Source organism: Lathamus discolor, chromosome 7 (genome assembly GCF_037157495.1).
Source record: "Lathamus discolor isolate bLatDis1 chromosome 7, bLatDis1.hap1, whole genome shotgun sequence".
NCBI lineage: Eukaryota > Metazoa > Chordata > Aves > Psittaciformes > Psittacidae > Lathamus > Lathamus discolor.
Window position 1 is genome coordinate 5,969,062 of NC_088890.1, and position 26,461 is coordinate 5,995,522.

Here is a 26,461-nt window from a genome sequence, read left to right on the forward strand (position 1 = left end):
TATCAGCTACTTTTAATCTTATACTGACATAACAGTACCTAATGGGCCTGATTAAGAGCTGAAAACAAAATAAATAGCCTTTTCCCTTTAAAAAAAGCACCACTGATTTGGAAGTTTAATGGTGAGAACAGGTTATTTTCTAAGTGTTTATTCTACTATCCCATTAAACAAAAGAAATAAGGATGTCTGTGTACCTGTGGGTTTCTGAGGTTGTCAGTGCTGGGTTTTTTCCTTAGGGTGTTCACAATATGCATGATGCCATTGGCTGCTGGTAAGTTTGATCGCAAAACATTGTACAATTCTCCCGGCAGGTCTTGATATCGAAACGACTTGACATACACATGGATAATAATAAAAGGTTATTTTCTTGTTGTATACTTGTCTTATCACAATAGATCCATAAAACATTGTTCCCTTCAGTGCTCTCTGCCTTTGAGTCAGCAAGGTGAAGGCACAACCAGAATGAGAATGGTTTAAGTGAGCAAAGGCCTTACGATTATCTAGTTCCAAGCCCCCTGCCATGGGCAAGGATGCCTCACACTAGACCGTGTAGCCCAGGGCTCTGTCCAACCTGGCCTTGAACACTGACAGGGATGGAGCATTCACCACTTCCTTGGGCAACCCATTCCAGTGCCTCGCCATGATCATAGCAAAGAACTTTTTCCTTGTATCTAACCTGAAGTTCCCCTGTTTAAGCGTAAACCCATCACCCCTTGTCCTATCACTACAGTCCCTGATGAAGAGTCCCTTTCTGGCATCCTTCTAGGAGTTACTCTGGAAAAAGTAAATTTAAGGAGTGGCCTTGTGTAAAACAAACATCCCACTTGTACTTGAGTTTTGGCAGTACTTTGATCCTGGGGGATGCTTTCAAGTCTAACTAAAGAAAAAAGACCTAATCTGGGACAATCATTTCTAGAATTGAGTTTGAGTGTGAATGATGCTTGATCCCTGCTCTGGATCACAAAAAGATGCACTATCAAGTAGCTCCTGCATCAGTCTGTCAAGTACAAAGAGAGAAGCACAGTGCCTCCTGGGCACTGAAGTACAGAATTTGGAGGCAATCCTGGAACTACAGCTTTGACTGCAGCTTTTATTGGCTCACAATACCAACAAGGAGTCTTTATAACAAAGCCAAACCAGTCAGGCTCACTGAATTATAAGGAACATATCTGGTCCTTCTATACTGTATACAACTATGCACTGAAGCTGGGAGTATGGGGGTGCTCCAAGGCAAGGGTAACCTACAAAATAAGCCTGGTGCTGGAGCCATAACCCAAGTTCAGCCAAGCACAACTTCCCCATGCTTTTCATTTCACCATGTGCATTCCTTGAACTGCTCCTCCCTGCCCTGAACTTCAGTTCACAGCACTGAGGATTCTGGCTGAAACAAAGGAAGGGGAGGGCAGACTTCTCACATCAAAAGACTGAGTAAACAAACAGGAAAGAAATGTAAAAAAAGCATTGACAGGCTCAGTTCAGATTCCCCGGCTCCAAATAGTGCTTTGTCCTTTTGATGCACGCAGGGTGCATGTATTATGACCTAGACCTCAAGGCCAAGGCTGGATCCTCAGAGAGGAAACATACGGCTCTCCCTTGGCCAGCTGTGAGCATGCATTCAGGAAAAGTGCAGAATGGAGAAAGAATAGTGGATCCTGGAAAATATGAGTCAATTGGAAAAGGGAAAAAAAGCTTTCCATATCAGAACATAATGATGAACAAATCTTTGCTAGGAAAACTAAGAAAAATAAAATAGAAAGAGGGTAAAAGGGAAACTGGAAGAGAAAATATTCAGCATGTGGTTGTGTCTAAGCACACAATCTCCAGAGAGAAGCATTCATTTGGAAGAGAGGTTTTGCTGCCTCTTCCAGGTCAGCTACACAAATATTATAGCTGACAGTGATGTAGGGAAAAGTTCCCTTCTCCAGAATACATATATAGACCAAGAAAAAACATTCACAAGTCAGATTCTGGCTAATTAGTTCTCTGCAAGAAGGGAGAAGTGGTTGCTTGGGTGTCTGGTCTTGAATCAACTTGCTTTGGACTCCACAAAGGAACTTGTTGCTCTGATTGCAGGCAGGCTGATTAGAGAAAGGTTTTCTGGTTAAAAAAGCACACCAAGGAAACTATGCTCAAGCTCCATTCTGTCTTACATGAAAACAGGACTTCAGTTCAGGAGAACCTTTACCTGGCTACTGAATGTTAGCTGATGTCCTGACAAGGTCCACAGAGTCTTGGTTTTCACCATGTCTTCCATCAAATGCAGACCAGCAACAACATGCATCCTGCACAAACGCTCAGCAGTGGTATCCTACAGGGAATAAAGAGCACAAAGAAAATAAATGACACGTTCTTTCAAGAACCTCATCTACTGAAAGAGCCCTAACATTACCTTTCTCCCAGCTAACACAGAAATTCTTGTTTCTGTGTTAGCTCAGTACAAGATTGAGCTTCCCTCTTCATTTTGTTTCACTGGAGTAGCACCGTGGCAAATCTTTTGCTTCTGTTGTGTACGCATTCAAATACAGGGAGACTGATTAACCTGAAAGTGACTTTAGAGGAATCCCCCAGACAGAAATCTATTGGTCTTGGACAATTTAGAAGCTATCTTTGCATGCTCCAGATTATAAAACTTGCTAAAGCTCCCCATATATAATCTTTGTTTATGATGAACCATATAGGTGGTCTAAGCAACTGAATTTACATTTAATTTCTTCCTTTGTTTTTTGAGCTTTCCACTTGTCAGTATTGATTTAGTTGGAACTGACTCATGTGGGAACAGGTAGACTATGCAACTCGGCAGCCTTTCCTGATGTATTTTTTATGAATCCAGAAATTACCATGATGATCTAGGCACAGGGCATGACTTGTGTTAGTGGAAACTTGATGTTCAACAGGCTAGTAGGAGACAGCTTATTAGTTAGGAGTTGCTCACTTGACTCTATGTGAGTATGCAAGTCACTGCTGCTGCACACATAGTTTTGCTATCAAGCAAAGGAATGACATTTCTAAACCCCTTGGAAATGTCATGTTCAAATGGAGTTGGTCTGTCTAGATTATTTTTAAGGCATTTACCTTCTTATATCCAAGTGCTAGCTGTAAGCTAGCTGCCACCTGAAATTAGCATGCAAATAAAATCCCTGCTGCATGAGCTGCCTTTGTAGCTCACGTGTGTTGACTTTTAGCTTTGTCCTGGGAAAATGGCTCATATACTTTCACATCCTAATGATGGATAGCCTGGTTGTGGGCTTAGCTGTGCAAAAACTACTGCAAAAAAACACCATTTAATTTGAATAAATAAACAAAATAATTATATGACCTGCAGGACCTACTTGCTGATGCCTAGAATTCCCAAACTCTTGTGCTGCCATACTCACTATCCCCGTTAATAAAAAGAGCTCTTCTCAAGAAGTTGACATCATACCCACATCTAGAGCCACAGAGCCAAAATCCAAGACTGATGCAAATCTCAGGCCCTTTTGAAAGCCCCAACCTCAAATAGTGGAAAGCCACCTAAGATTTTGAGAATATTTGCACAGAGGAGGTTTGAGCTTTAAATGAAGAATGACCAGAAAAGCTTGCACTTCTTGACATTAAAAAACAAACTCTGTCAATATTGAAGAGAGAGATAGAGGTGAGGGATTTAACAACCTCTGTGAGACTGCAACTTAACCAGACAAAAAGAGTTTTCCCAAGAGATTTCTTCTATAAATACTGCATTCCCAAATTCCACTCTCATCAATCAGTTCATACAGGCTGCAGAACTCAGGCAAGAAATAACAGAAAAAAAATGCTAAAACCAAGAAAACTTACATTAAATTCCATTCTATCATGAATGGGAAGCAGGGATGGTACAAAGACTGTGAAAGGTCCATATTTAGTCAGCAACACTGAGCAACCAGAAACTGCAAAAAGAATGGCAATGTGAAGTAGTTACTTAGCATATGGTTTAACTCCAACAATAATTATTCTTCTTAACACAATTCAATCTACACATTTTTGGCCCAGTGCAAGTAACTAGTACTTGTTTACAAGGAACCAGAGGGAGTTTCGTATTGCTATCACAGCCTGACTTGGTTGCTATTAGTTTTAAGTACCTACCCACACCATTTCTGAAGGATTGGTGGTGGCTTTGGTTCACTTTGAACCACTGCTGAAATATGCAGAACATTCATAATTTTGTTTCCACATGCCTACTACCTTATTCTTGGGTCAAGTGCCTCTGTATTTCCTTCGGAACAATAAATTTTGGGTTTTGAATGAAGAAATGCTTTACATCAGAATTTATTGAGACTAAATACTTCTTGAGAAGTTGCTATGAACCCACAACCTGTCAGTCCTCCCCCAGTCATCAATGGCCCATCAACAAAATCCACATCAACAAACCTCATTAGGTAGTATGTCCCACTGCACAGGTGTTAGGAATCTGGAGATCCCCATGTGGTTGTCCATTGCACAAATTATTATGGGAAACATGCAAAAAATCAGTGCTGGCAACACTGATACGTAGCAGGGAGGAGTATTCACAAATACAAAGCTGAGCTTTGAGACCTATCTCTATGCTCCTGTCAAGTTAATGGAGATAGAGAAGACTGTACAGAGGATGAGCTGGAGAAGGTATCTAACATAAATATGCTTTGGTCTACAGGGTTCTCATTTTTTCCTTGGATTATAGTGAGGCAAAAAATTAAACTCTGCAGCTATCAATCCCCACACTTGCAGTTTTCTATGCTTTGCAAAGCATTTCCTCACTCAGAAAGTACCATAGTGCATAGAATAAAGCCTTTTCATCTCTACAATAGCCTCTCATTAAGGCTGTTTAAGGGCTGAGTAAATGTTCTACTAAGTAGAGAACCCATGGCACACCAGCCTCAAGCATCACTGCTAGAAAACAGTGACAGCTGAAGATTACTGAGCCTTCACACAGATACTGCAGGTGGAAGCACAGCAGTGGTTTGATACAAACAAGTTTGAATTACAGCTCCAACATAAGCTTTTCTTCTTCTGTAGATAAGGCACGTTCTTCACCAGAACTGTCAAATACCTAATACACTTGCAGAGAGCACTGTGCAACAGTCTCCTCAATTCACAATCTAGAACTGGTTATATGAGTTCAGAGATGTGATGTGTTTAATGTATAGCCCATGCTCATACACTGCAAAACAGATCTATTACACTAGAAGTCTTTTAGCCTTTTCAGACATGCTCATGTTTGCTCCATTCCCCAAACAAGTTCAAAAGACATTTACCAAACATTTTCCTGGCGACATTTAATTTCCTAGCAAACCTTCCTCTTGAATTCTGCTGATTTATCTCACCCAAGAGATCTTTATAGCAACTTCTCCCATCTCCAATCTCCCCTTCTTTACACACACAGCTAAGAGACAAGAATGAAGCATAAAAAAACATTACAAAACACAATGCTTTTAACAAATGTGAGTAGAACAACATATCAGAATCTACATTTGAAAGACAAATCCCAGCTTTAGGGAATAGGCAAGAGCTTAGTAACTTCTCCTAAACTGACAGGAAAAGATGCACACTTCTGGAGTGCAAGCAAATTTGGACTTACCCAAAGAAAATAAAGATGCTTTCTCAGATATAATCAACATAAGGATTGTCTGCTCTAGAGTTAAGGGTGCAGATAGCCACAATATATTTATCAACATCTTTCTAACTATTCAGTCAGTACTAGTCATTACAGCAGCTGAAAATTTGAGGTAATGGTAATGCTTAAAAACCACAAGCTAAGTGAAAATCTAACAAACAGCTCCTGTGTGACCCCTCACTTCTTCAGTAAGAAGTGACAGCTCAAGCACATCAGTTAGCTACGGCTTGTCTTAGACTTAATGAGGGCCCCAGGCAGGCTAATGACTTTTCCAGAAAAGCTTATCTACATGTGAAAATCTCCGTCCTGATTCACACGCGTTTATAGTCATTACTCAGAGACTACCCAAGATCACTGGCGGATAACTATGTTTTTTCCCGTTTGGGTTTTATCCAAGCATCGGCTCTGCTCTTTCTGTTTCAGGGATGCAAAGACATGCGACACAGGGGAGGAATTTGACACTACTCCAGCCTCAGAGGGCTGCATGCCAGCTGATGAGGAACAGACCTACTAAGGCAGGGACTGTGCTGAACACCGCGTCCTGCACTTTGCTAGCAGATCTTCAGCAAGGGGAAGCCGCCGTGCTTTAGTTCTGGCCTGGAGCACACAATGAGCAAGTGGAAGCTAACAGATTTAGCAGCACTGGAGAAGGAAGCGTCAAAGAAATGGGACTGGTCTTTCCCTTTTCAGTCTCTCAGAGAAGCTCCACCTTTTCTTGGACTGACTCTACTTTCAACGGGCTTGTTACAAATAGGCTCCACGCAAAAGGTGACTCTGGCCCATTCTCAGTTACCTCTCAGTTTCTTTGAGATTCAGCTCATCCAAACTCAGTTTCCATTCTAGCTTCAGAATAAGCATTTTTAATAGCAAGCTTTAAACTGGCTTACCTAGGATTCCCCTGGGAATTAATTTCACAAGTGGAAGTCATGTCGCAAAGATACTGCCGGCAATCATTGGGAAATACAACACACTCAGATGAAGGACTTCTCCTACTCATCCCAGGCCTGCAAATACAAGTTGCCTAAGAGAAGGCAACACAATGATTATAGAGCTTCATTCATTATCTTTTACCCAATAAGTTACCCTACAAAAGAGCTGTCTGGTTTCCCTTTGCAAAATTCTAAGCTGAAGAGAGCAGATTTGACCAACACAATGGTGAGCTCATTTGAAGAACTCACTGACCATTTTTCAGACCCTTAGAGGCTGCTGAGATGCTGCTACTGCCCTTACCTCTCCTGGACGTCTGTAAACACAAACTGTAGAGTTCTCTGGGCAGCCTCCATTGTTGTCAACACATGGGTTTATGGGCTGGCAAATCTTCCCATCTCCCTGAAATCCTTCTTTGCAGGTACACTGATACTTTCGTGGTCCAAGAGCCTTACATACAGCAAAGGGGGAGCATGGAGAAGCAGCACAAGGGTCTTGAGCTGCAATTAAAGAAGTGAGAGTAATCAAATTTCTGTTTTCAAAACAGCACTTACTGCAGCACAGCAGAATGCAAAAGGCCTGGAAAGAATGGAGTGTAAGGGATTTATACTATTGAGCTTCTAAAATTTCAGAGGATAATAAAAAAAAATTCAGAAAGTAGACATTTTGATGGGGTTTAATCTGAGGAATTTGGATGACACCTTCTTCATGTGACTTCAGTAACAGAACTGGGAGTGACAGAGGATGCTTGGGTTTATTTCTGAATTTCCATGACATTTGAGGATATATGAAACCACAGTTTTGTTGGCAAAACCTGCAAAAAGCCAGTCAAAATAGAGCTATCCATAGCTAGCTAATCACATGTATCTTACTGATTTTCCATTAACAAAGCCAATTCAGAAACTTACATTTAAAATCAGTGAAGAAATCCACAATCACACACCTTATTATTTAAGCTGATACAGACAGCAATATCCCATTGTAACAGTTATTCAGTACATACTGAAGGTGCTGGATGAAACCTGCAACTCTGACGCATTTCTTGCTTTCAGGACCAAGTGAGAGGAAAGCCAAAACTTTAGCTATTAATCTTAAAGGTATTCCTGAAAACCAGGATCTTAAGCCTCTACAATGAAGTAGGCACTACCTTTATAGTGATCAAATTTATCCAGAGATGCCAGTGCAGTAAGGTTTTTCCGAACAGGGGATCATTTATGGTCACAGATAAGTTTCTCACCTTGGCAAGTGCTCCCACTTTTTCTGTAGCCCAGCTTGCAGTCACACATCGCTGTCCCATCCCTTACCACGCATTCGCTATTGGCCTCACACGTCACGCCTGTGCAAAGGGGAAGCTCTGGAATCACACAGCAAAGAGAGTTTCCTTTTGAGCATGCAGAACACTGCTGGAAAACACATCTTACAATGTATCTGGAAATGAAGGCAAATGCAGTTTCCAGAGACTCCCAAGCTGACAGAAAGGCCAAGGGATACAAGCAGTATGGACAGCTCTAAATCACTGCAGCCTAGGTAGTCAGGTCTTGCAAAGCTTGGAGAGAAGAGACGATCTATCTAGTTTTCAGAGAAAGAAGAGAGGCATGAAGGGGTGGTACATCTCGGCCACTATAACAGAGTGAGGAGCCCACCCCAGGTTTTCCCTCTGTCTTGCTCTCCAGTGCTCAGATCATCTTCCCTCTATATCACCAAGCTATTCATTGCCCCCCTACCCAGCTCCTTTTGGGACACAGGCATCCAAGCCCGTATCACAGTTTAGCTCTAACAGTTACTCTGCAGTTATCGATATATTTACCTTGGTCACATCTGGGGCCAGTGTAGCCTCCATAGCATGTGCAGCTTCCATTCCCATTGATGCCGTTGTTGCATTCCCCATGCACACAGTCACACACTGCAAGGGAAGTCCAGACAAACCTGACCTTCAGCTACAAGGCAGTGATAGGGCTCCAGGTGTACACTGGCCAACAGCCCTCAGACTTAGCACCCTGATTTCCCAGTAATCCACAGAACCAGGAATTCACAGCAAATGTAGCTACTTTTAAAAGCTGTCCATGCCAGTCAGAGCTTGCAGAGGGCAAACTGCATGTCCTGGGCTCAAGGAGACCAAGTACTGCTCTAAGACCAGCCTTGAAAGCAAGATCTAGACCAGCTTTTCAGGCATGTGTTTCAACTTCCCGCTCCTCTTCCTGCAGCCAGTGTGGAAGGAGGCAGTCTTACGAGTGCCTGCTACATCTGTATCCCAGCACTGGTGTTGTCACATGAGCACAACTACCAAGATCACACCTATGTAACGAGCTGGCTAGAAAGAGATAGGAAACTGAGATAGCTCTAGTAAGGGGAGAGACAGATTTACAATAGGAAAAATTGACTGTTTTGAGTGAAAGACTGAGAATCATGTGTCTAACAGGACAGTGGAGAGGGGCACAAATACAAAATGCCAAGACACCTGCTACTGAACACTGTCAGCTGGCACCCTCTCCTCTTCTCCAGCAGCCTTCTTCATTCAACCTTTCCCCTCCCTCCTTCCTTGCTTTCAGTTATTCATGTGAAGATTTCACTTGAATTACTCATTCTTACCTGACAGACAGTCTGGGCCAAAACGATTTTCATCTTGACAATCCTGACAGGCAAACCCACTGTATTGCTCCTAGAAGGGCCCCCAAATATCTCAGATGTTAATTTCTGTATCATTGCATTATTCCACACATTGTTAGAGTTCAGTCTCTCCTCATTTCTGATTTTTTATGACAGCCAACACAATACAGTAAAGAAAACTGATCTGTTAAGTGCTCCAGTAGTATTAGTCAATCCCCATGGCAAAGATCACCACAGTGTAAGCTGACACAGAGAGTGCATGCAAATGCCAGCAAAACTCTGGTGGGCACTGAGGAAACAATGTCAAAATGTGACAAACATACAAGAACGTACCAGCTTGCTTCTGTTATCTCTCTGAAAAAGGAATCTGGAATTCACTAATGCCAATGGGATTTCTGACACTGATTTTACTGGGCCTGGGGACCTTCAGCATATATTTTAATTGATATAAGGCATCTTTGAGTTAAATCCAAAATCAACCTTTCTCAAAGAAAGGCCCAAGAGGTAGGATTTTAGCTCACAATGCTATTAATTAAAGATGCTGTAAAAACATACAATTCATAAGAGAAAATTTCAAGCCTAACACTGATCCATTAAGCTAAACAGTTTAGAAACACGGCTCTATAAGATTCAAACACACAGGGACTTTTTTTTTTTTTTTATGCTTCTGTTGTAGTAAGTCTGAAGCTGTAAAGAAAAAAAAAATAACATTAGTCCTAAATACTCTTTCTGGACTCTTCTGCTTTTCCTGAGAAAGGGAGAATCTGCCTGCCAAGGTGCAGCACCAATTAATTTGGGAGATATATCATCTAAGTCTCGAAAAGGTGCTGTGCATTAAGAACCAAGTATCTCAGGGCTTCCTGCAGCCACAGACAGGCACTGATTATTTCAGCTGCTCAGAGGGTTAAATCCATGCAATTTTTTCTTCATTTCCCCAGAGATCCTTCCCAGCTCCATACCCTCACCACCAGTGTCTTAGTGCTATTGCAGACCACACCAGCCCTCCGGGAAAACCACAGACACAGATGCTGGAATGAAAGAAACTGCTAACGACCCTCCAGGCAGAAGGGCATCCTTCATCCAAAGCATCCGTACAGATACCGTACAACTCCTTCTGACAAAAGCACATAACCCTCAGAATAAACCATACACTGACCTTGCAGATGCAGGTCCCATTTTGCTGCATACCATCCAAGCACGTTCCATGGCCATTGCAGGGATTTTGAGAGCCACCTGCACACTCTAGCAGGCAAGAGACAGGCCAGATAAGTTAAGATTGAACAACCAGCACCTGTATCCCCCTTTTTATCTCCCCTTCCTCCAGGCATTCCAGTTGTGCAAAGGCAATGGCCTCTTCACCAGCAAAGTCCCTGCCTACATATCCAATACCAGTGGCCCAGTGCTGGTGAATATGGCCAGAAGTGGCATCAACGTGGCTGATAGCTAAGAAAAGCCTTTTATTGAAAGTCTAAGGAAAAGTCCCAATGGGCCATAACTAAATTCAAGCAAAGGGACTGAAGCATGTTTTGAGGCTGAGCCACCACTGCTAGCACCAGCAAGAGGCAGTATCGAATATCTCAGGGCTCTTCTGGAACTGAGGACAGACAGGAGCCTGCTTTGCAAAGATATTGAATATTTTCAGCTCTCCCTCACTTCATGAAGAGCTGGAATTGTGCTCAGAAAAGCAGTATCCACACATCTTTGAAGTGGGGTACCTCCAAATTCTGGGGACTACTTCTGATAATTTTAGGCATGTGATTCCTCTTACTAAGCCATCTGTTTATTCAAACCACTTTGTGTGAAAACAGGCCTAAGCACTCAATCTCCCATTTTATGCAGGACTGGAGAGTGTCATTTCCATAATCAGTCAATTGTATGAGAAGTGTTTAGCTTAGTAAGTCTTGCTTTGGCATTTTTGAGACAAGACAAATTCTCTTTACTTGGCATAAACCAGTGTGGGAGCTTTGGAAAGATTATTTTCACCTTGGATTGGAATTGCTAAGTATTTTCAGTGTCTGAATGGCTGACTAACTCCAGACTATACAGGAGCACACATGGCACACGTGCTGCAGACTAGAAGGACACCAGAAAGAAACAGCTTCCTCTTCCTTTGGAAACTTTCTTAAAGAGGAACAAAAACATCCCTTTCCAAAAGCTTATTTTTAAAGAACAGACAAAAGGAAGTTCTACCAAAGGAGGTTATGTGTTAAATGCAAGAGGATTCAACTCATCTGAAGCAGAGATTCCTTCCCCATTATATTCTGAACCTCCCAGACAGATAACAGATCTTGTGAGTGTTCAAGGAATAGTGAAAAAAAAATCACCTCAATGCATATTTAATGCCTCCTATTAAAACTGTTTGATTTATTCAACAGTTAGAGAATGTCATAAAAAGATGAAAAACTTACCGTAGCACTCAGTACCCCAGAATCCTGGACAGCACTTTTTCTCCTCAATTTCCTTCTTACATATGTGATGGCACCCTGGCTGGGAAAGGGTATTTTCTCCTAACTTGACAGTGTATCTTAAAAAGAGCAATCCAAGATTCACAATTACAACACAAAACCAATGTATGCATGTTGGAGGGTTTCTAAGCAATTACACTGCAGTGCACTGAACTCTGAATGGAAGGAAGGACACTCATTCTCTCTGCCATACATGCACACAAGAGTTTGCACTTGGGTTATGCCTTCTGTAAGGATGCCCATTGGTTTAAGCCTCAAAGATCGGTTTTAAGAAATCTGTCAGGGACTGCACATGAGACAGGACCCCAAGCATCAGGACAGAAACTTTGGATGCTGGATGCTTAGATAAAGTTAGTATCTCCAGAGTGACTCAACATTAAACTTTACACCTAAAATAACCTCGAAAGAACAGAAGCTCTTTGCAGGACTTGTCCCTTTCTGTTGCACTAAAGGTTCCAGGCTGAGATGCTGGGAATTTGGATTTAACAACTGTGTAATCTACAGACCCTCTGTTCAGTCTTGGACAAACCCCTTAAATCCCCAAGAGAAGCACCTCCTTTTCAACCCTTCATCCATCACCTCTACACACAGGGTAAGCCTTTGGTGGCAGTATCTCTTGTTCTGCACATATGCAGCACAGAACTATTCTTGGGTCTGCCCAACAACCACCATGAGAGCAGATAACACTCAGAAAAGCTGCATACACTCACATTATTCTTACACTTCATCTTATTTTTGGCACAACATCCTTCCCAAAAGGAACTTGGAAATTGTCTCAATTGCACTGCTGCTTTGGCTGCAATCTGACTCCTACGTGTGTCTGTGCAAAAACTGCTATAAACTGCAAAACGGCCACAGCTATTTTTAAAGCATTTCGATAGAATAGTGAATCACAGAAAACAGTACACAATGGAGCTATATATTAAGTTAGCATTCACTACTGAATAGATATGCAAACAATAATCTATAGTGTTTCAGTTTTTAAAAACTTCCTAGTGAATTCAGTTTTCCTTCACCCTTTTCCTATTACAGCCAAGCTTAACAGAATATGAGCAAGGAACACATGAACAAGCAATTGTCATAAAGTGAACTAGGAAGGTAAAAAGTTCAGAGATTTATTGCTGGAAGCTAGAAGGATATACAAGGGGAACTATCATTATATTATTTTCCTAATAATACACTATGGAATTCTGGGTCTGAAACAGGTTTCTATGCTAGACAGACCTCTGCTAAGTGCTTGCAGCAGGATTAGCAAACTCAGGTTGTTTAGGGCAAGTTAGAAGTAATTATCATGCAATTTCTTCTGTGTATATAGAACCTTATGCCCAGAAAAAGTCCATGGAATTTGCAAGGAGGCAAGAGCAACAATAATAAGGGCCATAAATCTATTTTTATGCATCTGAAAACAAATACTGCATCTTTAGAGCTCACAACTCATGTATGTTCTCCTGAAGGCATACACACTACTTCTTACATAGCATGGCTGCACCAAAACCTTAACATTGTTAGGAAAATGGCCTTACCTGCAGCCCCTCACTCCTAATCCTTGGGTCATCTTTAACCAGCCTCTTGGACACATCATTTTAGGTGCTGCAGCACAAGCAGTACATGCTGTATTCAAGGTAAACATCGTCTTGATATTGCATCGCATGGATTTCAACTTCAAAAGAAAAAACAGAATGGAAATAAGCTCAGATTAAATTGTTACCCTGGCCACTCATCTTGCCAGCCTTCAATATCTTTATCAAGATTGCACCATTCTTTAGATAGCAGTGGGGAGGGCAGTGACCAGTGCAGCTGCTGGGAGGTACACCACACACTCAGATGGGCTAAGCCATCATGTCACGCTGCTGCATGCCGCTCTGCTTGCATCTCAGCTAGAAGGCAACAGGGTAGATCACAGCTATTTTATCTTTCCCCTATTCCTCACAGCAAAAATTCTAACCATTTCTAAAATAATCATAACTGCGCACTGTTAATTTAAGCTGATCTTTTAGAAACATGTGGTAGTGGTATGTGAGGACATGCCCTAAATTAATAATCTTTGCCAGAAGACACTGAATTAAAAAGCAACATAGCATTTCTTTTCCATGCCATTGACATGATGCAGTTCACTGGTGTTCCATGGGTCCGAAGAACCACGTGCATTAGTTCAGTTTATTACCCAGAGCCCAAGAGCTGCTCACACAAATAAATCTCATGGCAATAGTCTTCAAGGTGTGTGTGAGGGTGGAGAGGTGTGGATCAAAATGAAAGGTGTTGTACACTTCTCTGAACACCTGAATAGCCCTTCATGCTTTTATCCTAGAGGAAAAGGACTCCAGAAACATTGGCAAGATGACCAGGTTGGACACTTGGATAATTCACTTGGCTGGTGGTAAATTCAGCATGAGTCCTTCCAACCCAAGCAGAGTAACTTAGGGGTCTAGGTTTCCTCACAGGGCTTTCCCGAACCCCCATAACAATTCATTCTACTTCTTCAAATGAAACGTAGCCTGAGCGACAAGAAACGCACAGCCTCAGAGCGAATAATCATCAGCATCAAATGCCAACTTGTTATTAAAGCTCATGATTTTACCCCAAAAGCATTAAAGCATTTCCTTGAATTTCTAAACTCCTGAAGGCAAGCAACTGCATGGAAAACTCACTGCTCATTTTAAAAAAGACAATGTTTGCCACTGATGATGACAGACAAAACTGGGAGGCACAAGCTGTGTTTGCCCAGAAAGGTCAGTGGCTGGAAAAAGCCCCATGCAGCTCACCTCAACTGTGCCTCTGCAGGCACTTTGTTTTCTAAAAATAAAACCATTAGATCAGATTTTGGGAGGAGGCCTTGATCTGGGACCTTTTAAGCCTATCCTGAATAATGGCCTTAATGCAGCAGCCCTCCTGGGCCCAGAACTTCTTGTTTTGGACCCCCATCAGCAATCTTCGCTTTGCTTCCTCTGAACTTTGGCCTAAATGCATATATTTGCCTCAAGGCAAGGCAGGAAGCCCATGGCTTCCCATCAGTTATCAACAGCTCAGGAAGGCCCTCCCAAATGATAGCCAGCAGACCCTGTCAGGAAAACCTCCTGAGAGATAACCCTCAAGTCCCAGGTCTACAGAGACATCTCCCTGGAACGTTTTCCTGACTCACATCCACATTCTCTCTGCCTGGAGTCATTGAGCTTTTTCTCATCTTCATGGATCCATCTTCTGGAGCCATCCATGCAAGAATGCCGCCCAATGAAGAAAGAGATTTCTGTGTCTGTGGTTGCCCTTCACATAAATGTTAATTCCTAGGTGCACATCTGGGGCTTTTCTTACTGTACAGTAACCTCCACTTCCTTTAGTAGCAGAATCCTCGAAGAACCTGTTATGTCAAGGATTCCCTTGCATTAGGAACAGCTCGAACCCAATCTGAGATCCACCAAAGCTACCTATCCATGTCCCGCGAGCACCAGCTTTACTAATTTTATGCAGCAGGACAGAGATCAGCTTTGCTGTTCCTTGTATTTCCACCCCACCAGCACACAGTGCAGTCAGAGCTTTCCCCTTTTTCATAGAGCAAAACTGAGAAGACAGCCTCTATGGATGGATAAAAGATGTGCTACCTCTGGAGTACTTTGTCTTAAAAGATCTGCAGTGCTTGATGTGCTAGGGAAGTTGCCCATCTAACCAGCTGATTTAAGGTCAAATTAGGTCTTCAGGTTAAAGCTGGGCTTTTGAGAGGACCCAGCTGAAGCCAGGCACACAGTTCTGACAGAACAGTACATCTGCCTTTCTAGTCTCACCACATCCCAGCTTCAACCTTCACTGAGACAAAGCTTTGTTAAGAGGAATGGGAAGGTGCCCAAGGAAGAAACACAAAGGTTGATGCCTTCCCATGAGCTATTATGTTAACACTGTCAGAATTACCCCACAAACCTTTATTAGACATCTAAGCCATCCCATCTGTATGAAAAAGACCACACAAGCATTAGAGCACCAAACGAAAACTCTCCAATCTTCTATTTCATCTGTACTTCCAGACATCAGGAGTTGGCTGTCAAACACAGCTGGGCTACGAAATGTATTCTCTGTCACACTGGTGGAGAAGCCACCCCCATTTTTCTTCTCTTCCCTTCATCAGTGTGACTCCATTTCTAGATGGAGATGACACTGGAAGGGAACGGCTATCACTCCTCCCTTTCGACATCTTTTATTACTTGCAGCCCTCTAAGACAAGACAGATTATTGTGGAATCCCCCCTACCCTACTTTCCTGGGACACACTTCATGATCTTTAGGCAGCCTTCCAGTAAGATCTTCCCCTTTTTATAAAGAAATACTCCTGTGTCAGCAGCAACAGGCAGGAGAAAAGAGGAAGAAAACAGCTGAGTGGAAAATAAAAAAGATATTTCCTTTCTTATTTGAGTGACAGAACTGATGAAGCAGTCACTTTCTGGAGAGTTTTGCTTGTTAAGAAAGCAGAAGAGGGAATCAAGGAACATAAATGCAGCTGTTTGAATACTCCGGTTTTGGAGAGGATGAAAGACAGACAGGAGTTTGAGTCAGAGGTGGCTCCTGGGGCACAACCTCATGATAAAAAATGAGGCTCTGCTCCCTTGGGTACATCTGTGACCATGGCTCCTAAGTTTGAAGATGCTGGAGATGAAGCAGTGAGAGGAAATGTCTGCTCCCTGTGATGCAGCAATGCTACCTGGTGGGCTGAGAGTCAGTGAGGTGCATGGTGGCTATGCCAGGGAAAGGGGGTGAAAACAAGTCACTGTTCTGGCCAGGTGATGTTGTGAGCCTGGACTGTATCACACTTCGGGTACAACACAAGGGAAAAGAAAGACTGGTGCTCTCAAACAGCTCAAAAATGAAAGGAGGCCCTTAGCAGAAGACATCTAGCTGTAGCCAAGAGAAATTAAGAGCCAGGGTGCCTCTGTCTACGCTGAGCACTGTCTTGCCAGGGCTGGACTGTGCTCTCTCCCTGCACTCAAATACATGCATGTGCGTGAGCAGCCATTGCCCTCTGTGCTTAGCTGAGACATATCTGAGCTTCTGAATGTTGTAGTGTTTCCTTCTCTCCTCTCTCTTTGACATGGATATCCTTCCTTCTCAAGTGCTCATGTTTCTCTTACTCCACCTCAAAAGAATAAGCTGGAGAGGTTTTTTTAAGGGCTACTTTCATTCCCCTCATTTTCACCCTTTATCTTTTCCTCCCAAACTGTAACACAAATCCTTCTGCATGGCAAAATCTCAAGGAAGAAAGAAAAACACATTTGGACGTCAGCGTTTGGCTCCAACAATCCTGGGAGCTGGTTCGGGAAACATTCATTATCTAATGAATCACCAAGTTTCCAGCACATGTGCCCTTTACAAAACAGAGCTGTAGACACATGCTTGAGTCATTATAGTCATGTACCTCCCCAAGAAGTTCTCAATAACCCTAGCTGAACAGACCAGTGTCTTCCAGGCACATAAACCCTTCACATTTGTCCAAGGAAGACACTTTTCAGCATGAGGATGAACCATCAAGCTCAGAGATCACATAACATAAGATCTGCTGTTCCCTGGGTGTTTCCTACTGTCTCAGCTGCAGAGCACTGGAGGTGCAGGGATGCAGAAAGCACTTCCCTCCTTTCCCACCTGCCTCCATTCATCCTCCAGTACAGCCTGGGATTGGAGTCCCCCCAGCAGAAGAACTGTCATGGTTCTCACAACTGCTGCATCTTTCTCCAGCCCATGCCAAGAGGTATACACAAACAAAATCAGGCTATGTCGTGGTTTAAACCCAGGACAGGCTAACACATTTGCTGTCATGTCTGAGCCATCAAAACAGAGCCCTGAGGTTACATTGCTGAAAAGCTAGCACAAAGTCTTTCTTTTCTTTCTCAGTAGCCCCTGCAAGGCTCCTGCAAGCCAATGGAGGCCTCTTGTGGAATCAGCACTTCTATTGCAGTCAGAGCCAATGGCCATCCTAAACTATCAGAGAAGACTTCATTAGACTCATATTTTTCCTTATCTCCCATTATAATTTTTCAAATGTTTCTTCTCTTTCCCCAAACGAAGAAACCTTTTAGGGAAAAAAAAAAAATCCCACAAACAAAAAAACCCAAACTCTAAGAGTTATTTTACCTGGATTAAATAAACTGCTCCAGATGTGATTCAAAACACTGCCCTTCTCTGTGAGTGGGTACTTATTACCTGGTACAACTTTTTCACGTCAAGCCGAACACCTGAGTGACTTTAGAAATCAATACAGTGTCTCAAGGTGAACAGATAAATTTTCACCTCCACCAGTTGAAGATGTGAGCCCATGCTTCTGAACTCAGAGAACCTATGCTTCTAAACAAAGGAAAACCACTAGCAGAGACACTTCTTCATGTGATGATCCTACAAGCTAAAAGTTCATGAGGTTCTTACCTTATTTGTATGCTTATTAATAATTTATGGCCCTTTTGTTAAGGGGTTTATACAAAAGCTTCCAACCAAATTTCTGACACAGAAGCATCTTCTCAGTGCTCTGGCTTTTTATAAATTAAGTCTTTCAGACTCACATGAACCCTCCTTAGCACAGGTCTCTCCACTCCCCACAAGGCCCATCATTGCCTTTCAAGACAAGACAACCCTTCTGTAGCTTGGGTCCCCAGGGAATAAGATTTCCAAATGCTTCCACAGCTTCTGACTTTGCAGGCCAGTTCATTTTTCCAACAGCAGGACACCAGAAAGGCGATGGCAGAAGACAGTATAGTAGGAACTAGTGTGAATTCTAGCTTATAGAAGATGGGATGCCTCACCATGGATCCTAGAGAACAGATCTACAAAGGCATCATACATTCTTCTAGATCCTGCTGCTAAACACAAGAACAGAAATAAAAGAATCAAAAGAAAACCAACAAAACTGAAACAAAATGAAAGTATTCCACACCCCTCACCGGGGAGCTGCTGGGAAACGTACCTGAAGCAAATATATTTACTCTGTTGCAAAGGGTCAATTTGATGAGATTATTTATTTATTTCTTTATTTTTAATAAAATTCTCCTGGGAAGTTTATGGACCTGTCCTGTCACATACTAAGCTCCCATCACACATACTGAAAGAAGCGGAAGACAAAGATGCTGAGAATATTCCTTTCATACTGCTACTTTCGCATTCAGTGTGAAACAGAATTCTAAAACTCGAGCAGCTCCCTTCAACCTTATTTGTAGTTCCTCAGTTTAGACTACACACATACATACCTACACATAAGCAAAGAAGATACTTTACAGTCCTGAAGTGTAATTATGGATGTTGTTCTGCATATAACTAAAAGCCAGTGAAAAAAGAAGTTTTGGGGAGGACTATTTCATAACATGCAACTATCTAAATACGAAGAATCATTCAATGAATATTTAAACAAAGACTCACAGACTTACCTTCTGACTCTGGCAGTCAGCTGTGGGAGTGAAGCATGCTGCTAAGAAGAAAAACAGCAACCCAGGAGGATGCATTTTCATGCTTTTACAGGCAGGACCCTTTCCACAAAAGGGGTGGTGATAAAGACTGCAATTTCTGTAAGATAAGACCGCCTCCTAAGAATCAGATCCAAGAAAAACCAGAGGTTAAAAGTAAACAGGGAGAGAGCATTTTCGCACTGTGCTCTGTGGCTGCAAAGCTTTCAGAAGTGGATCTGCTACTTGGAGCATTACGTCTGAATTAATACCACCTTTTTCTTTCTTTCTATTCTTACTTTAAATGCACAAGCAGAACTCCTTAGTAAAAGGTTTACTCAAAACAGGAACATCTACGGATTTCCTCTTACATATCAGTTCAAAACAGAAGGAAGGAAATCCTTAGTTTTCAGCTAATTGCAATGAAAAAAGGTTAACTGTATGCTTAACTGAAGGCAAATCCAATGGGCAAACTTAAATACCATGAATTCATAAAGGGTAAGTTAATTTCCTTTTATCATTGATGTTAGTGTGTCCACACTACCTCCAAGAGAAGGTAGACCTGATCATTGCCTATCCCAAAGTACACATGAACAAAGCAATGCAAATGACATGCTGTGCTTCAGAGGGATAATGCAAGCACGTTGTATCAATCAATCAAGCAAGCTCTTTGGGTAGGCTTTAGTATTTAAAATATTTAAGTTTCTCAGCAAGAAAAGCATCAAATTTTTGCAGGTGCTAGGGCAGCAATGGCAACATACATCATTTTCCAAGCACTCTGCTGACAGCTTGATGAATCCAAGGAACACCTCCATGGCACTCAGAATAGAAAAGTCCTAAAATTTGATTTAAAAAATACATGCTAGCCTGAGGTATGGTCTGCAATTTATTTTCTCCTTTTGAACATCAGAAATAGCGAAGAATTGATTATCAACAGATTTTACATGGACTTTCTCTCCCTACGCTACCGAGAGAATCCACAGTACTGAGCAACTGAGCAGTCTAAGGACTGTTTCTGTTTGTAACAAATCCTGTTTAATTTTTGAGCCATTGATAGCAGATGAAGGTGCCTAAACGAAGCTAGGATAAGAAGCTGTTCTTGTCATTACATAAATAATTGAGAGCATAAGTGTTTTTTTGCCTGCTGCATACACACATACACATGCTAACATATGAAGGACATAAAAATTGCAGTACTTACTAGTGCCGTCAATTGTGCTTTACCTCTTCTTCCATCCTACAGAGACAGCCAGCATGATGAACAGCCAGCACTATTATATATCCTGCACTAACAGGAAGCAGATAAGGCACACAACCATCCACTGCAACCCATGTGAGAAGTACCAGCCCACAGCTCAATCTGACAACTAAGCCCACTTGTCCTGTTACAGGACAACTGCAGCCCTGGGACTCCCACTGCCAACAGACAGGCACTCTGTCAGAGGCTTCACACAGCTCTGAAAACCACTTGGTACCCTGTGTGTCTGTGAAATGAGGCAGAGTCCACATAGCTCAGACCACTTCTGGAGGGATGGTAAAGTCGCAAGTGGACAGTAAGAACATTCTTGTAGAGGGGGAATTAGCATGGAAGCTGTACAATGCTTTCTTCACCCACAGTCACAGTACTAGACTGGCCACGTAAACAGAAGAATGAGACTGCTAGTCTTAGGCACACATATCTATAACAGGCAGCCTAGAATGATGTTGACTGCTGCTTGGTGGGTTTCCCAAGAGCTGGGTGTATGATATAAGGATTATGTTGTCAGAGATACCTAATAAGTTTTTAAGGTGAAAGTAGATTACCCTGAGGCACCTGAAGAGGCATAAGCATCTTTTAATGACTCTTCAGACCATTTTCTAAACGAGTTGATACTAAAAATGGTACAGGGGAACAAGGACACAGAAAGACTGATTCCAAGGCTCTCCACTGCTGCTTGTCATTACCTATTACAAGGAAACTGGGAAGGGAAGTGAGAGATGGCTTGGTGACATTCCCATCTGATTTAAATCAGATTCACAGCAACATCAAAAGGTTCACAGCCAGCTTCTTTATCTGACTATATGTCATATAAAGACAAGCAATACAACAGCAAAATACAAGTTAAAAATGCAAACACTGAGTAGTACCATTGTACAACAGCAGAGCATAAACTGAAAAATCAAAAGATCATCTGTCATCAGATGCTGCTTTCCTGATCAAGTGGCATAGCCAGCATGTTTCAGCCGCTGCTTATGAACTGCTCTGAGGGAATGGAAACTTACTTTACTGATCACTGCTGCTGCACCTGGAACACCAAAAGCCTTATCAACTTTAGATCTATGTGATGCTGTGAATTAAGAAGGTGAAGCACCAACTGCCTCCAAATTAACAGGTGGCCAAGAGCCATTAATAATACTCAGAGCACAGTGGAAAGATGCTAATGTACTTGCAGTGGTATTGTCACCAAAGATGGCAACACCACAGGGGGCAAAGCTAGGTGAAAAAAACTACTGCTCCACTTACATTATTTCTGTTCTTGTCTAATGGATGGATTCCTCCTAGGCAGACAGATGGACTTTCTCATGGATGACATCAACAAAAGTCTTATGACTTAAGAGACAAAATGCATTGGATTGATTTTTTTGATGGCACTGTTTTGTCCAACACCCTTCAAAACTGTCAATAAATAAAAAAAAAAAATCCATTTCCCTCACTCCTGTCTACATAAGACCAGCCCATATAGAAACATCTGCACAAAGCATTTAAATCTTCTGAAGTCCCACAGCAGAAGATCTTGAGATCTATCAGAGAGCTCAACATCTGTTTGCTTCTAAACAGTCCAGAATTTACACAGGAAATACCCATTAGTGCATTAAGAATGAAGCCATGGGACTTGCTATGTAATTAGCAATTATAGGAATATGTAAGACAGGAAAATTGGGGGGAAAAACGCCTTCATCAAAAGGAAAATTTATAGGCAAGACTTGTAAGGATCTAATGACAGAGCATATGAACAACCCTGTGGAGGCAGTGTAGAAGGATTTTCATTCACATTCTAGTCAATATCTGATTAAACAGGATTGTGCAAATCCAGTTTTAAAACATACAGTAGTTGTCAACTGTCTGCCAGTGTGCTTATCGGTGAAGTTTAGCATGGGGGCTTTTGTTTGTTTTGGAAAGCACAGTGGCTGACTTATCAGTCAAAGTGTCTCCTCTGCCCATACAGCAGAAGGCAGCTGGTTTAGCAGTTGAAGTCACAGATGTGGGTCTCGGAAGCAACATCTTCAACTTCTGGCCCTGACACAGACTACTTCTACAAAACACTAATAATTTGCCTTGTAGTCTCAGCCTCACAAATCATCAGCAGATTGCTGGCAAGCAGCACTGCTCAGGATTTTTTCCTCACTTGCTGTTTTTACTTTATGTATTGATGAAAGGTTGGGTCCTCTGAAATACTTGTCTAAGACCTGGCATTTTTCTGTGAACACATTAACATTCAGAGTTGAGAAACTGCTGGCAAAAGCTACTCAACCTGTTCCATGGGGAAAAAAAGAGTAGCCTGGATAAAGGCGAAGGATATAGCTACAAATGCTTCCAGCCTCCATGCCTGTGTCAGACATAGCAGTTCAAAATGCTGGGTCACCAGCCCTCCTCTGTGATGCGTGCAGCCGTGGCAAGCTTGGGCAATTTCCTGCTATTGAAATTTTTTGTTTAAGCGATCTTTACAGAAATTACAGAGCCAGGACAAAGGATTTGCCATACAGTCCACACGGCTCCTGCTGGAGCTCACCAGTTCGTTACACCCACAGAGAGAAATGGACTCTCATTCCACTCTTCTCAGAAAGCTAGGTAAGAACATGAAGGCTCTTTGCTCTGAATTATAAGTGTGTAAGAAGGCTATGAGTCTTAAGAGGTGCTACCAAAAGATTAAACAGACCAATCCAGAAATGCTTGTGTGTAGGAAGCGGGCCAGCTGTACCACACTTAGTGAACCTACTCCTGAGGTTCTTGGTGAAGAGACTAGGATACAATCCTGATTTTTTTTTTTGCCTTTTTTTCATCTAGGCAAACTGGAAAGTACAGGAATTTTATTAAAGTTTGCTGACAAAGCAAAAAACCAGAAGGGTCACACAGTAAGAAAAGAGGAGTTCGCTTATCTCTCTCTCACACATGCACACGTGCAATGGTCCAAGCAGACAGGTAGAGCTGCTTGAGCACAGTGTTGTCATGTCAGTCAGGAAGAAATTATCACAGCTGCTCACATCCTGTTAGGTCAAAACCTCAAAGGGCAGCAGTACAAATGTCAGTACATAAATGCTGGAAGTCCTGGCCTGTTCATTGCTATTGACTCCCAGCTCCTTTACACACACTCCTGCAGTGAAAGCCAGCTACGTATGTCCCACCTCTTAGTTTTATTTTTGTACCTTTCCCATCTATTAAACAGTGCTCTGGCCTTGTTCTGGGAGAGTCAGGAACTAAACTCCCCACAGATATTGAATATGAAGTCTGAGTAGAAGTCTTTTGAACAGGCTGAGCTACTGAAACTCAGCACCTGCTCACACCAGCATGATCAAAGAGGCAGCATGCTTTGCTTGCCCATGGTGATGCTGCTTATCCTTCACATGCCGTTATCTATAAGGGATAGAAAGGGCATATAATGTGCCTGTCTGAGAACAGCATAATAGACATATGAGTTTGGATTCCACTATCCCATCATTTTAACAATCTTTACAGATGATGTGAGCTCTTGTCACCCCATCTTAAAGTCTGAAGCACAAGGGTTTTGTACCCACTTTATCAACCATGGCTATTACTCTTTATGCACCTATTCAGGTGTTGGTTTTTTTCCTAGCTTAGGTTAGAGTCTTTAGCACTTTTTTGGTCTAGTGAGTTTCATATACCCCCTTTTTCCACACCAATTTTTAGCTTTCCAAATTACTAACTGCCCCTCAAAATCAGGTAGACAGCAAGACACAGAAGTTTGCAATCTGTCTGCTCTGAACCACACTTCATGCTTTTCCTTGGTCTGCTGCTTCTCTGACTAGATTTAGTACATTCAAGTATGAAGTAGCAGCATTTTGTGTTAATTCAATTAAAAAAGAAACTCCTTATCAAAGCTGACAAGAACAGAACATGTCAAGAGAGCTGATGCAAATACACCACCATTCAGTACATCTACGGGCAGATCAGAGAGTGCTGTAAAAGCAGCACAGCAATGAACACAGGACAGACAGGATGCAGGTCACACTATCGTGTTTTCTTACAAAGAAAGCAGTTTAGCTCAGGTCAGGTCAGCACCTCATTTACTTTCCTTCCTAATGAAATTCATATGCAATTTTCCTATTGTAATAAAAGGGAAGTTTTAAAACTTTTGGCCAGGTCTTCAGCAGATGTCACTGAACATAAATAATTACATGGGTCTTCCAAGGGTGACACATCTACACCAGCTGCAAAGCCACACTATGGAAGTCTAAGATGATTTAGCAGATAACTTTTTCAGGCAACTATCCCCACTTGCCTACATGCACTTTCAGCTACTCAGATGTTGTCTTCATGTTAAATAGGGTTGGAAACTGTAAAAGATTTGTGTATGAAGCATTAATAAAGAAAAATACACGTGCAGGCTCCATAGCTCTCTTGCAAAAAGGAAGGAAGAAATCAAGGCTGTCTCATGTGACCGCAACCACTTACAAAACAATTTCACAGAACTTTCTCTAGAAAGTAATTGTGGAAAGCTCTAAGAAACCTTTATGAAATGAAACAATCAGCTAATCCATAAAGCTCAGGATGAAGGACTGTGCATTTTCAAGGAAAACTCTTTAAATAAATCCTTTTATATAGAAACAAAGGATTACATCAGAATTAAACAACAGGCTGGTGCTGAGGAATGACAGTAAAGAGAATCTTTCATCTTAACATTGCACTTAAATGAACAGAAATCCACACCAAAATCATTGTAGCTCCAGCAGATTTTAACACGGGCAAAAGAGCAGGGTATCAGATATGTGGTGACAGGAGAGAAGGAGGATTTCTTGGTTCGGGTTTGTTGGGGTTAATTTTTTAAAGAGAAGAATTAAAAAGAGCTGAAGTGTCAGAGAAGAAACTTTACTTTGCATAGCCCACAAGTTCCTTACTACAGTGTAAAAGATTATCAGAAAAAGATGCCCTGAAAATAAACAATTCTGGTAGCACCACAGCTGAGATACTTAACGGAAGAATAACTGGAAGAATACTGTCATATTTATCTAATGAATTACTGAACATTTTGTTCATCTTAAAATGTGATCAGAGTTTACCAACAACTCAAGGGGAAATTGTACCTTTGCCCTGGATTAATAATCTGATCTAAAGGGACAGATTTAATGTTTTAAACAGCTGTGGACTTCAAAGAATTTCAAGTTTAATCACAGCTGTGTTCTTGCTGCAGTAAGATCTGAAAGGAGACTTTGACTGCTCAAACTATGTAACAAGAGGGGATTATCCTTGCTTATTCTAATACAAGATTCTATGATATGCATTAATGTATTAAAATAAATCTGAACAGTTAGGCTTTACAAAAGATGCTTAGAAAGAGAACTCGCGTCTGACTCAAGCACAGGGCATCCCCCAGAATAGGCCTTATAAAAAAGATGGAAGCAAGGTTAGCTTATCCAGAAATAACAAGTATAAACCCCTAGATACAAGAGGCAGACAGATCTATTCCTGTTGGCTCAAATCCCATGCAGTTCCAAAAGGCTCAATACAGATTTCCTTTGCATTCACTTAAACCATAAACCACATTGTAAATGATCTGCTTATCTGTAAATTCTCAAACGCTTTGCATATCAGACTATTCAAGTTGCCACAGGCTCCTCATAAGTGTTACCTACAAGAATTACAAGTGATTAAAAAATTTACATCAGAAAGAATGAAGACCTAAGATTTTAATTATATTTTCCCTAGATTTTTTTATTTTAGAAATTAGGGTTTTCTCTACCTAATGAAGATTAAGCTTAAATGAACATAAGCATCCTTAACTTTTCAGGGAACACACGACCTCTAAAATACAGGAAAATTTATTTTTCCCCAAGAGTCTACCTTAGTCCCCTAGAGTACCTACCTTAATAGTTCAGTTTGGTCTAATCTTGAAAGTGGTTAGGTTTCCTCTGCTGATATGTGAACAGAGAAGCACTCAAGTAATGCTTCTCACCTCTTTGGTTGCTTAGGGAATTCCACTGCATCCTGCAGTACAATTTGGCTGCCTGTGTCTGTCATCCTTGCACTGACTGCAACATTCCTGGCATCTGGAGCACAGCCAAGCTCCACATCAGTATGGAAAAGTACTACATGGAACTACCAGATTTCCAGCTCCACACTGTGGACTTGCCATTCTTGGGGAAAATTCAAAACTTGTTTGGACCAGGCCCTGAGTAATCTGTTTGGGGTTTGCCCTATTGTGAGCTTGACTGCTGGTCCTCCAGACGTCTCTTCCTACC

The 26,461-nt window shown here is 41.8% G+C and overlaps 1 protein-coding gene across 1 annotated transcript in view; it reads right to left on the reverse strand.

Moving 5' to 3' along the window:
* Positions 1-20,238, reverse strand: part of STAB1 (stabilin 1) — a 58,930-nt gene extending 38,692 nt beyond the window's left edge. Inside the window, exons 1-14 of the mRNA XM_065687168.1 lie at positions 20,208-20,238; positions 18,992-19,147; positions 13,128-13,264; positions 11,548-11,663; positions 10,296-10,381; positions 9,122-9,191; positions 8,340-8,435; positions 7,770-7,886; positions 6,836-7,032; positions 6,493-6,626; positions 5,247-5,374; positions 3,811-3,902; positions 2,186-2,308; positions 195-329 (exon numbers count right to left, since the gene is read on the reverse strand). Of these exons, the coding sequence (XP_065543240.1) occupies positions 195-329; positions 2,186-2,308; positions 3,811-3,902; positions 5,247-5,374; positions 6,493-6,626; positions 6,836-7,032; positions 7,770-7,886; positions 8,340-8,435; positions 9,122-9,191; positions 10,296-10,381; positions 11,548-11,663; positions 13,128-13,264; positions 18,992-19,072 (1,512 nt within the window). The 5' untranslated portion in view covers positions 19,073-19,147; positions 20,208-20,238. The remainder of the gene's footprint in view (positions 1-194; positions 330-2,185; positions 2,309-3,810; positions 3,903-5,246; positions 5,375-6,492; positions 6,627-6,835; positions 7,033-7,769; positions 7,887-8,339; positions 8,436-9,121; positions 9,192-10,295; positions 10,382-11,547; positions 11,664-13,127; positions 13,265-18,991; positions 19,148-20,207) is intronic.
* Between the last annotated feature and the right edge of the window lie 6,223 nt (positions 20,239-26,461).